The sequence below is a fragment of the Varroa jacobsoni genome, unplaced genomic scaffold (assembly GCF_002532875.2).
Source record: "Varroa jacobsoni isolate VJ856 unplaced genomic scaffold, vjacob_1.0 scaffold_1086, whole genome shotgun sequence".
NCBI lineage: Eukaryota > Metazoa > Arthropoda > Arachnida > Mesostigmata > Varroidae > Varroa > Varroa jacobsoni.
The window spans coordinates 74453-87566 of record NW_019213988.1 but is presented as its reverse complement, the minus strand read 5'-3'; the positions used below and the strand labels follow the sequence as shown (position 1 = coordinate 87566).

Below are 13114 nucleotides of genomic sequence, written 5' to 3'. Positions count from 1 at the left end.
CTTCCCTTTATAATGCGCACCGTTACATAAGCATTACTAAAAGTTTCTAAACAGATTCTGGATCGAAGGGTACGGGTTAAATTTTCTCATGATTCTGGACGATGAAACTGCCAGTCGATACCTAATATATTCGTCAAAGCCAGACCGCAAGCGTTCTTCTTCAAATCTCATCATTACGCAGCACCCATAAAGAAATAAATACACAAATTATGTAAGAGATGCATACATACAGATTGGTAATATATACCTGCTTTTCATCTTTCTTTTTATCTATGCTAATTCTATATCTTATGTTGTGTGTGGGTCTTTATTTTACTTTAGATTTAATTACATATCACACCGCAGCGGTTAGACTCGCGAGCAAATAGAGGCAGGAAATGTGGAGTATCTCGAGCTTGGTATGTCGTGGCATTGACGGTAGTCTGATCCTCCCTACAGGAGGTAGCGCACTACAGTGAGAATTGTACGTACCCCTTTGCTACTCCGATTTATCTTAAAACGACGCTCGCTTTGTACCTTACACTGAAACTAAGAGAGAGGTAGAGTTAAGAAGCTCATGCATTGCCTGTGTATAGAGGCAGGATCTGTGCGTTTTTCTTTCGCGGTTTTTGAACCTACAGCGCCAATGGCGGCTGCGTCGCCGCTACCGCCACCTATGCTGTACTACGTCAATGCCAGCATAGCTGCGCAAACATTTCTCTCTTCCTTCGTTTCCTGCAAAACCCAAACGCAATCTCGTAAGCCAGTCCAAAGAAAGGTGATAGGCTTCATGCACAGACTACGTCTTGGAGGCTGCTTCTACCACAACGCGCAAGAAACCTCATGTCTCTCCTTTGGTTCGGCTACTATCATCGATGTGCTTTTTGACCACTAAAGCCTAAGAAGGGCCTGGAGTTAATCTTCGCTGCGCAGAAAGAAATAAAACGAAACGCAACGACACGGCAAAGCTGCTTTGCACAGCTGATATAGGCACACATGAGAAATAAGTGTGATGATATGTCCTAGTGAAGAACAAATGCTTGTGAGAGGTTGCGATATGCAAAAGAACTTAGAATTGAAGGCTTATTCGACACTGTATAAGGTCCTGTGTGCGTTTCAGCGGATTTGAATAGTGAGCCCGTTAATAAGTGATCTGTCTTCGGCTAATGCGATTTAGTTCTATTGGAAGAATATAGTAGTAACAGACCTTACTGATAAACGCGCGAACGCGGTACCAAATCAAGCCATAAAGTGAACACTGAGAATTTTTACCTGGATTTGTACTAAACTCCTGAGATCGCTGTACGGTGTCTCTACGACCACCTTATAACTTGCAGCTGTAACTTCGTTTACTTGCAACTGTAACTTTGTTGACTTGCAACTGTATTCAAGCTTGTCTCCTGTCTTCTTGCTTCGCAGAAACAAACGTTTGGTTCAATTTTACCATCACTAAATATCCCCAATATCTTGTGACTATACCAAACTCATTCCTGTGCGACTCTCTATGCGCTCCTCCATTCTAAACATATATCCGGCTACTACACTACATCGTAGGACAGCTTGGTAGGGGATTCGTGCTGTAAAACGTAGGCGCATAGAGTTTTCCGCTCTTCTTTCATTAACGATATAGAGGGAACTCGCTGGAACGACGAATACTTCTTTTAGTCCTTTGTAACCTGTCCCTAGCCCGTTTCTTCCCCACTCCTTTTCGTTTCCTATTCCTAGATTTCACCTAGCTCGCCCGACAGACCTCCAAGGGGAGGACTTGCTAATTTTGTTTAGATTCGCTTTCTTACATGTTGCCCAACTGCCTCCTCTGCCCTACTGTCAGAAGTTTTCGGAGTACGCGCCAAATTCTCAGACCTTCTTGCACCGAGAGCAGGAGGTTGACAAACCGACAACGTGTATCAGTAATACGCCCCGTAGATGAACTGTAGTTGTTGTAATGTGGTCCTCTTCGCTAACTCCAAATATGCTCCCGACGGAATTAGCAATATACTAGACAGTCTCATTTGTAGTATTGATCCACACGTTTACAAAATTGGTTAGTACGGTCGTGGCTATATAGCATCGCCATTCGGCGTACATTTAGTGGCAAGGTTATCAAAACTGTGTTTTTTCTGATACTTCTACCTTGTTCAATGTTTTGAATGATGTTAAGGCTTTAAAATATGCTGGATAAAACAACGCAAGAATAATCAGCATATTCATTGCGGAACAAATAGAAACAATCGCTGCGAAAACAATAAACAATAAAACGTCTATTTGATCTATATGATACGATCTAATCGACGTGAATACCACATCGGGTATATGTACTGCCCGCGTAAGGACGCGCCCTAATATTTCAGGACAACTGAACCCACTGAATAACTTTGTAGTGATTACACACTTCCCGTTGATTCTTCGCGAGCTTCGGTAATCATTTAATAAACACCCATCAAGCAACAATTTGAACATCATGAAGAACAACGCTTTAAAAACCAAATTTGGAAAATGTTCGGCCTGTCTTAACATAGCAACGCCGTTTTACGCAATACAAATCGTTGCGTCCAATTTTTGTACCACATGCTAACAGAGTAGAAACCTTTTTTCATGTACACGTTTTATCCAGCAATCCAATAGCGTATAGGAAACATTTTATACATTGTGTGCTGTAGGCACGCAAAGACAAAAAAAAAGCAGTGGCGTCCTCAAACCTGTGACGAAAATCTGTTCTTTTCTGCCCTTTGATGGCAAAGCAGAATGCAGGGCTTGTGCCACTTTTGGTCGAAACAGTGGCCCACTGTATGACCGCCTCCTAGGGATAGGGAGTAGCATCCGTTCTTCCAACGGTTCAGGAGACTTTGCTGTCCGCCATGACACATAACATGTTGCCGTCGTCGTCGTCGTGCCTCTTCGTTGGGGGTCTGTTTGCCCCTCTTGGTAACATCGGCAGCTTGCGCTGCTGTCACCAGCGCTAAAAACGAACAAGATGATGGGCTATGTCGTTGCGGCTCCTTGTACACCAATCGACGTTCGCCGTTCCTTCAGTGCCACACATTTTCGTATCGCCTGTTCGGGTAGCAGGCAAAGGATGTCGAACGGAAGAGCGACTAGGAAGGTTCTCTCTGTTGACTTTTTCCCTTGTCATCGATAAGGTCGGCACCGGCAATGACAAAAATAAGATGTCAAATTGTCACGCCCCGATGTCACGAACCCTGACCTCATCGCATCGGTCTGACATTTTCAACAGTGTCCGAGCGTCCAACTGTTTACTAGACAATTGTCGTCAATGCACTTTCAATTCGCTACTTTCAACGCTGCGACTGCCATTTATAACAACGTATCAGTACGTAGACCTGTGGGCTATCCGAGGGCTAAATCTACATCATACGCACATGGAACTTCAGAATAGCAAATATGGAGCTAGAAGAGCATTAAATTTTCGTAGCTTCATATAAAGCTTCGACAATCAAGACAATATATGTGGGCAAAAATTTCACTTGGGTTTCCTCAAACAGGCCGAACAATGGAAGACTGCACGACAAACAGGACGAGAATGATTTCTATTGTGGATGGACACTTCTCTCATATTAGAAGGATTACGCGACCGTAGAAGTTCCGGGGTAATACTTCATCTAATTTCCATTGGAACTGTCTGTTGAGCCCCAAATGCCGAACGAAAAAATGGAAGCAAAGCTTTCTGGAAAGAGCTAATATTTCCGCAAAAATGTCGAAGACCTTCCCTTCCACTCCGTGAGCACTAGACGTTCCAATCCCGCATCAAAGTTTTTTTATCATTTTTTGTAATTTAATTAAAAATCGTAGCTGTAATGTTCAATTCTAAATCGCTAATGTTATATAATATAATCTTAAATATGATAGAATGCGCAATATATATTTCCTGTTCCTAATAGATGCCAGTGATGTTATTGTTCCAGTCCAACTCTGACTGTATGCAACGTTTCTGTTGTTAAATGAGGGGGCCTTCGAATTGTCCAGGAGCCGCTTCCATCTAGAGAGCAGTCTTAGACGAATTTCGGCATATTGTATGCCAGAGCCCCCGTCATGCACTAGACTCTTTTCCGACTACTAAAATTGAATTTCTTGGCTGGACAATAGAATCAACGAGGAGAAAAGGCCATGTATGTGCTAAATGGGAGCTATGAGTGAACTACCTAGATAGAGACATGCTTCAGACCAAGTTTCAAATACTGTTACGTTCAGTTCATCACAGGGAAGACCCGTTAAGGGCGTTTACAAGGAACTAAAGTTAGGCAAAAGTATAAAAACATAGTTCATGTTATATAACGCTGGTCAACGTCTAATTAGCTGCTCAGAGCACGTATATGGTAAACCTTTGCCAAATGGTCGCATTGAGTACGCGACAATTTGACAAGAGTCTTTTGAAACCTATATCCATTGGACTCGAAGCCATTTGCTTGCTAAGCCTTTTCTGTCTTCTAGTTATATTTGCCAAGCGAAATACCAATGCGTTCTGAAATTTTGTTGTGCACGTAAGTTAAAGCAGGCCGAACTGGCATGTATTGGGATCAAAAAGTTGATGAGACATAGGCTCTTACTGGTAATGTGCATATGAAGCAACCCAAAGGGATATTCCTTGACATTTAGCAAACTCATTCCGATTTAGTTTACTTCGTTTTTGTTTTGCAGTATGCGGTCTGGCAAAATAGTGGGTGGTTATATGATCTTATAACTACCTCCGATTACACTCTAAACCATCATCAAATCAACTTCTTTATCGTTTTCATATATTCTAACAAGTAACAGCTCGGTTCGAGTTTGCGTGCACCACCAAAGATGGTTTAGTCAACCAGAATCTCATCGATACCGACAAGATTTCCACTTTCAAAACGGCGAAATCCTTCTTCACCTCCAACAGGTAACCTTTCATGCAACTCCTTGAACTATTCACTAGTCTCTTCACCACGTCCTCTTCCCCTTGCAAGCAGAGGTAGATACGATAAAACCAAGCATGGCCCCACGCTATCGGGTAGGACACAACGACAGCGTATCCGAGCTGCTAGAAAGAAGATAGTCTATGTAGAGGAAACCCTGCCGAAACTGAAAGTCCGAGAGTAGGCTTTCGTCCCGGGATAGCTATGGTGGGGTTTCCGTGGGGGGTTTTCAGTTCAACCTAGCAAAAGCGCGGGTCGAGTTTGGCGGCCCACGGGTCAAGACCAACAAACAAAGAAAAATCGACATATTTCAATCGAATGAAAGCACAAAATCCGCCGCTGATCAGAGCCAAAGAAACAACCTACGAAACGAACGATGGACGTCGAATCGAAACTGCAGCTATTGGCACTGCCGCCACCACCACCGGCAATGTTCCGGTAACAGAAAACGCGTAGATACGCAGGTTTCCAAGTTCCTACCCTTGAGGTTCGCCTTCCTCCGCGACAAAGCTTCGCCCCTTACCTTGCCCCTTGCGGACGGTCGCTAGTTACTTCAGTGCGACTCGAAGAGAAAAAGAGGAGACCAAAAAAATGAAGGAAAAAAATACGCTTTGTTTCTCTCTATCTTCCGCGCTGGATAACGAATGGAGAAAAAAAGGTGAAAAACAGGTCTTTCAGAAAGTCCTGAAGACCCTACCTCTTCGTGCCCCCAAAAATTTCCCTGGACCGTCTACCTTCTGGAGAAACACCCTTAGGGTTCCTAAGACTTTGCCTGCTTGTTTAGAAGGAGGAAAACCGAAAAAACCGAGCCGGGGGAACAAACAGGAAATGGAAAGCGGGAGCGTTTGTTTCTTACCTGCTACATTGACTAAGGAGAGAGACGGGGAAAAAATAAAGCTAGCCCCACAGACGGCTAGGAGGACGGCTGCCTCCACGAGCGTTGGAGGTCGTCGAGCCGAAGAGAAGAACATTAACCTCGAACGATGCTGTCGGCCAATATGCTGCTCAGTGTTCAGGTCTCGGCCTCGCCATTTCGCTATCGTCTCGACAAGATTTCTCATCGAAGCTTCATTGACCCGTTAGCTTGGTTCGACAGGCTCGGCGGTGGTGATTGCTGATTCCGATGGCATTTAAGAAGGCCGGAACTCCATGCCAAAGGCACATCGAGTGCGTAATACTGTGGTGTCGTAGCTCTTTCGAAGAAATCTGTTGTTTATAGAATGAAATAAAAAAAAAAGGCATCGAAAAAGCATTTTGATTGTTTGCTCGTATAAATGATTCGTCGTCATCTGAATTCTATTAAATCGAAGTCTATGGTCTGAAATATCTATTTAAAGCAAAATAATTTTCAAATTAGGTCGTCTCATTGAGTATCTAAATCTTTCCGCAAAAATGTGTCAAGTCCTAGAACGTACACATAATTGAATATATCGAGAACATATTTGCATATGGCTGCTTCAAGTAAATTCTGTAAATTTTTGTAAGATGCATCACACAAAAGATGACAAACCATATTGCATCAGAATATAGTTTAAGCTCTAGCTGAATAAACCTTCCAAGTTCAAGTTAGGTGTGAACCCACACTCATCCCAAATCAATAAGGACATTGGCCCGTAACGTTTCTCAACCGTTTCTATAATTTAAAGGGTGAGAGTAGTCTGGTAGAGGCTTTAAAGATAGGAAGAAACTCGCGACACTTCTCAATCCTCGTTTTTTACTTCTGGCTATCTCGTTGCCATTTGGTCTGACCTAGTCACAGCATAAACTCGTTTCGTAATGATATATTTTACTGGCTAAGATGCGTAGCTTAAAGATACAAGTTAGCTTCTGAAGGAGCTTTATGCGGAAAATTAACTGGCGGCTATATAGCGACGCCTCAGTCACCTTAGGGCTATTTAGGAATGATGTACAGGGCGCACAGAATTGATTGATTGCTTATTTAAACCCTATTCAAAGCTCAACACACCGGCATGAATGGGGATGTATGGCTTGTTCTTCGTCACGGCTCAATTAGAAATAACTTAAAGGTTCTTTGAATTGTGGAATAGCGATCTGAACCGCAAAGCAGCGACTTAAGTCTGCAAACGCTCAAACTTTTTGCTGACAGGACAAACCCTAAATACGATGAAATTTTCTACATAAGTTATGCGGTTTCTCGAAGGAGCTGCAACAGAGAGCGCGGTCTGAACTTTGGTGATTTTTGAAAACTCGACATTTTACCGTGCGGATGAACGTCAAACAAATACAGTCATTTTCAAGTCCTCAGCAGAAAGACACTACCGAAATGAAAGATAGAATCATGTAGAGGGTTTAAGGTGATAACAGGTAGAGTTGTAGGTGGCTACTGCGCATCGTATTGGCTATTATACGCATCGTTTTTTGAATACGTTGGCTTTTATTAGTTAAAAGTAGCCTGTATGCACGTTATTGCTTCAGCTGTTAAGATCGTAATGTATAATCTGATCTGCTTTCGATACTCCTCGTGTCTGGATACAGATATAACGAAGTTAATAAGTTGCGCGATACACCGCGCCCTTCCAACATTATTATATAGTATGGAAAATGTCACTTGACAATTGAATAGTTGTCATTTGACGTTTGCTAAAGTAATAAGAGAGTAAAATTACGAGTAAAAAACAACTTGAATGAAAACAGTGTGTAAATCTTCAGGAAACTTTTTCTTTGCCCTGTGTATATGTAGGGCTCATATCAAACATGTTGTGCGACATATGACATGACAATCATGACGCGTATTTGTATATACGCAGGTATCCGGGAGCGATTGACTTGGGGCTGTCTCTGTGTTCTACAACCGAGTCGACAAGGATGAACGCAGTCCCTCTGGCGCTAGTCCTTCGTTGGATTGCTTCATAGTCTCCGAACTCCTTCCGAGTTTGCTCAATCGGGTTCTTCACTCTGTTCGGTTAGCCGCATCCATTAACTTATGCTGATTGGTCAAAAGCAATTTCATCTCTACCAAAAGTGACCTAAGAGGGCAAAAAGGACTCTGTATCTGAGTGTTGGATAATAGTTTCCCGAATATGTCGGTTTTCATACACGACGCGGGTATGTCTGGGTCAGACTAATTGTCTGGTCGTTCTAGATACTTACTAACTTCAAGCTACGCATATCAAACAATAAGCTTGCATTGGTTATGCAAAAACCACAAGGTACGTGTTTCTAAAAGAGCTTTTCAATCGTTTCGTATCAGGGCAGTGAAGTAGCTGGAAGAGGTGCTTTTTCACTCAACAGATAATAAATTTGTAGAACATTACGCAATAGTATAGGATCAGAAAGAAAAGCTACCCCGAACTGTCTGCGTATTGCGTAACGCATTAACAGTATAAATACGTTAAATTCTCGTTTAATTTATAGTGTGAAAAAAGTATTCTTCGGAAAAAGGTCAACTATATACAAACACGCACAGCAAGGCGCTGACGCCAATGCGATCATTTAAACATTGAAACTCGATAATCACTTGACTTTTAGTTGAGTGTTCTGAGTTTTACGTTCGGTGTTAAGCCGTTCGACGTTGCATCAGATCGCAACAGAAAGCGCGTGCGTAGGCACACGGCTGGAAACGGGTTTGTCTGCGTTCGGCTTAGGACCACTACGTTTAAATTATTTAATTTCACTTTAATAATAACCAACATGCCCAAATGTAAACATATATTATCAAGTACGACCCTTACCAGTCTATGTGTTATATTCTGTTATCCATTCTGTTTTTCCTTCGCAGGTGGCAGGGGTGGTCAGGGAGCTGGCGTAGGCGTCAGTTTCGACGGTGCAGTGGGTGCTTTCGGGAGCTGGTTGTTGTTACTCACAATTGGCAGCTTTACGGAGGCAAGCAAGTATCAGGCTCCGTCATTTCATGAGGAACCTCCATCCCGGGTTCGTTTCCTCAACAGCAGCGGAGTTGTGATCCCCTGCGCCGTACAGGGTCAGCCCCCGCCACGAATAACCTGGATACATCGCGATGGCAGCGAGGCCCCCACCGTGCCTAGTAAGTAATCCATAATGCGAGAAGCTGTGAAGTTAATTCTCAGGAAATTCACGGCACAAATCATTGCCTCAATGACAAACCAATTTCAAGTGAGCACGTGAATAGACCAGCGTTGCCAGGTCGCTACCTTGATCCACAAGCAAGTTAATGCGGTGTTTAGGGTATTTTATTTCACCTGTCTACTTTTTTTAACTTTGAAACCTTACATGTTGCCTTAGTTATCAAGATCACTGTGTTACGAATTATCACAGTCAGCTTATATTATCAAATATCGCCTAAAATTGTTCAGCAATTGGTTGATTGGCAAAATTGATATGTTCTAGCAACTAATATAGAATTTTATGTTGATTTTCAGCAGCTATTTAGCTAGCCAATTGCCTTCTTATGCAAATAACATCGTTAAATGATTTCCTTTATGAGCTTGTATAATTATTATCAGATGTATAACTTACTAGATTCTCTGTGAATTTCATTAATTTCATCCAACGATGCCAACAATGTTGTGACGGTCAGCTCAAAAACTAGAGATAGTAGAAAAATTCAATAAAACTTATCTCGAACTAATGTACATGTTCCATGCTTTGAATATACGTTGACTAAATATAAACATTAAGGTTCATCGCAAGGGCTATGGAATATAGACATAACTCTCGTTTTTGCCTCTGCGTTATGGTTCCACTTCAATTTTCTTTTCCACTTCTTCCGCATACACATTTCGGTACCCCTTACAATACTGCCATATATAGGTACACAGTATACTCTGAGGTATCCTTGCCTGTACCACACAGTAATTAATACAGTAAGTAAAACCGCAACTGGCTTTACTTACCTGAACTTCCGCGAATTCCCGACCACGACTTCTTCCTGACATTCAGGAACATTCAAGAACAACACGAAGCGACCGACTCCTGAGTGAAGCTAAATCCAGCAGGGCACTTCGACGACTCTTCTATATACCCCTTTGCTCACCTGCCCATAAGCAGATCAACCTAACCACTCGCGAAGGCACGGCACAGAGAACATCTAATCATGACTGAGGTTTTCTGCTGCGTCTGCTTTTGCCTGTATTCTGTTTTCTGCTACAGATCTCCGCCACGTGCGCTCTGACGGCGCTCTCGTGCTCGAACCGTTTGCGGCACAGGACTTCCGGAGTGACGTGCACGACACAGCGTATCGGTGCTCCGGACAGAATTTAGCTGGGGCCGTGCTTAGCAGGGACGTCAAAGTCACCGCAGGTAAGTAATACCAGCTATAACAGTAGTACTCATTCAGTGATCGCTGGTCAGCTCGTTGTGGTTTACCGCATGGCCTAGACTCTGGCCATAAGAATGTTTCAATGAAAGATACAACTGTACAAAGATATACACGTACATTGAACCACGGCGTATCGATACGCGAGGGAGGAAATTAAGAAATCGTTTGGTACTTGATGGTATGCTGTTATTGGTAGGTGTATAGTTATTGTGTTTCTTAGCTGATTATGTCATTATAATTATCATAAACATAAAAAAAACTGTGTGTGGTTTATGTGGCGTGTTGCATTAAGAAAGGCTATTTTTAATGCTGTAAGGAAATTGCCGTTACCTGTACGTACAACTAGATAATAATGATAATTGATATCGCGTCTACATCTTCGACGGCTCCCTACCATATGTAACTATGCCAGAATTTTTTATTGTAAATTCAAGTCTTTTCGCTGCTCTCCTTAAGAGCCTTTTTTTGCTAGGCTGATTCTCGTCTGAGAGCACCTTATAACGTCCGGCTGTAGAGTCTCTGTGGCTATTACTACTAGGGAAGGCGTGAGGTTAGATAAGCTTCACCGGTTAAATCCAAATCAAGAGATAGTGCTCCGAGGGACCGCTTTATACACTTCAGTGGTGAACCAACTTAAAAGGCTTGTCGTTGCCGGATATCCTGAAGCTCACCATAACGGCCAGTAACCTGCAATAGACATTTCTTCAAAATTAACTAAACGTATACGATATATAGTACTAAAAACGTATAATTGTAGGCTAGATCAACAAACTTAACAAAACTCGATGATCAGTGTATATATATGGAGAGAGAGAGTCAATTCCGGACTCGTTTCTTTCTTACTGCCTTTTATGCTTCGCCGTGGCACTATTTTTCACCTTCTGTCGTACCCTGTGCCTGTGTATGGGGGATGATCTTGAGCACTCCCTAGACCTATTCTTCCAGCGGTCTTCTTGTTCTTAATAGCACACTTGATCCCTTGATGCAGTACCGACTCTAACGTTCTTATGGCGCTTTTGTCGCAGCCAACCGTCGACGGTGCAAAGGTACTTTACGGAACCGGTCCTAGGTCCCAAGTACCTTATTCCAGTCCGGCTATCATTTAGGTTAACACTACTATCAAAGCAACAGCGTGCGGTTGCACCTGAAGCTTCATGGCGCGGTCAAGCGAAGTTAATTCCCGGTGATCAGGCATCATCATGCTGGACCCTCAAGTATAACCTAGTCGAGCAAACCCCGAAGGTAAACTGCGTTACCTGAGAATAGGAAAGTGTAGGCCTATAGGAGCATGGAACCAGCCGTAAGCCTTGTACTATCAGCACACAGCACTAGAGGCCATATCACAAACACTCACTTGCATTGGCTCTCCAGCTTTTGCCCCTATCTAATGAGAGAAAAGAACTCTAGCTAAAGCAATCTCTAGCTTTGCTAAAGGAGCTCACAAATCCTCTGTGTCCTAGTGGGCAAACCTGCCGAACCGAAGCCCGGTTCGCTTTAGCAAGCCAAACCCTCTTTGCCTCCGGACGGTCAAGTATGCGAGAGCAAGAAATGTTACTGCTACCGATGCTCCCGCCGTCTAGGCCGGGCAGCGCTTATTCTCAAGCGGTCCACTGAAAGGACATCTTGGACCACTCTCGATGCGGCCAGCTTGTCCGACCAGCCATATAATTACCATTTATATGAGAAACTTGCCGTTACGATGAAGCAATTACGTATCAGCACTAGTGGTAGTACCTATAGTGCACCAAGTAGTGGCCTTAGAATTAAAGATTGGGAATAGGACGACGTCGACGGCGAAGACGCAGGCGGCAATAGTCGGCTCAGAAGCTTTGACGTCGATGTTGATAGCTAGCTCTGCTGAATCTAAGCCACCTCAGTAGGATCGACAGGCGGGAGTAACACTGCTCTACCATTCTATGGGCCAGATAGTTGTCCACCGTGTGACTGTCGTATCCTAGAGTAATCGAGTAAATTAACAGGGTACCTTAGAGTAAGTTCACATGTGCATGGAACATAAAATGAAGAATAGGTCAAGAAGCACTTTAAGCACTGCCACGGGTGGCCGACAGATTCCCGCAGAGTTGCATAGCGCCGCGTTTTCACTGTTTTTCTCATCTTATGCGACACTTGAAAATTGCGAAGCCTTCAGGACTCTAAGAAATACTAGTTGTCGCCGCTACGGCCATGGACATCGCATCTTTCCTTAATCGTAGGGTGTCAAGCTTTAAAAGAGCCAAGGGGAATCTAAGAGTTAAAATCAATAATCGGGTAAAGTTAAGCGACACGGTGACTTTTTTTCTGAATATGATAGGAGAGATAAAGGGCGAAGTAGTGATACACAGGGTAATAGCGTCTCACTATAATAACGCAGTGTTGACATGCTTACCATTATATTTAGCGCCTCAGCCTAAAATGGGGTTCAGACTCGAAACCAAGCACAGACAGCAAGACTTTGTATCTTACTTGACGGGTCAATCAGCTGGCTGAAGCAACGCTTATTAAAAATAGCGCCAGACATAAAACAAAAAGCTTACAGCCTATATATATAGACGAACTTTTATATAGACGAACTGCCTGCGTCTATATAAAGGGCGGTGGTTAGCATTCGAGCGTTCCTTGAAGTGTCCCCAGTTCAACCTCGTACAAATAATATGCCCGGTTCGACCTAATTTTATCGATTGGCGACAGATTTCGTTTGCTTCCACGAAAGTCAACAGCGGCTAAAGCTACCCAATGAGATTGCTTGGCTGATTACTGCCGACGAAGTGCATTACAAAATAAAAAGGTTAGCTAGAGCTGAGTGAAGGCTCAGGGAAACTGTAGCAGTTAGTCGGTGGTTTTATCAAACAATACCCAGTTAGTACACCTTGAGACTCACCCAACAAATGACAGTCGGCTGCAGGCAGCGAAATTGTATGAAGTGTTCCTTAACTCTTGCAATACCAACTAGAGGAGTGCCCTTCGGTCATTTCCATCC

At 43.2% G+C, this 13114-nt stretch overlaps 1 protein-coding gene across 1 annotated transcript in view; it reads left to right on the top strand.

Annotated features, from left to right (window-relative positions):
• LOC111266483 (cell adhesion molecule Dscam1) overlaps positions 1 to 13114 on the top strand; it is a 96682-nt gene that overhangs the window by 35761 nt on the left and 47807 nt on the right. Inside the window, exons 2-3 of the mRNA XM_086970920.1 lie at positions 8620 to 8883; positions 9969 to 10118. Of these exons, the coding sequence (XP_086827046.1) occupies positions 8620 to 8883; positions 9969 to 10118 (414 nt within the window). The remainder of the gene's footprint in view (positions 1 to 8619; positions 8884 to 9968; positions 10119 to 13114) is intronic.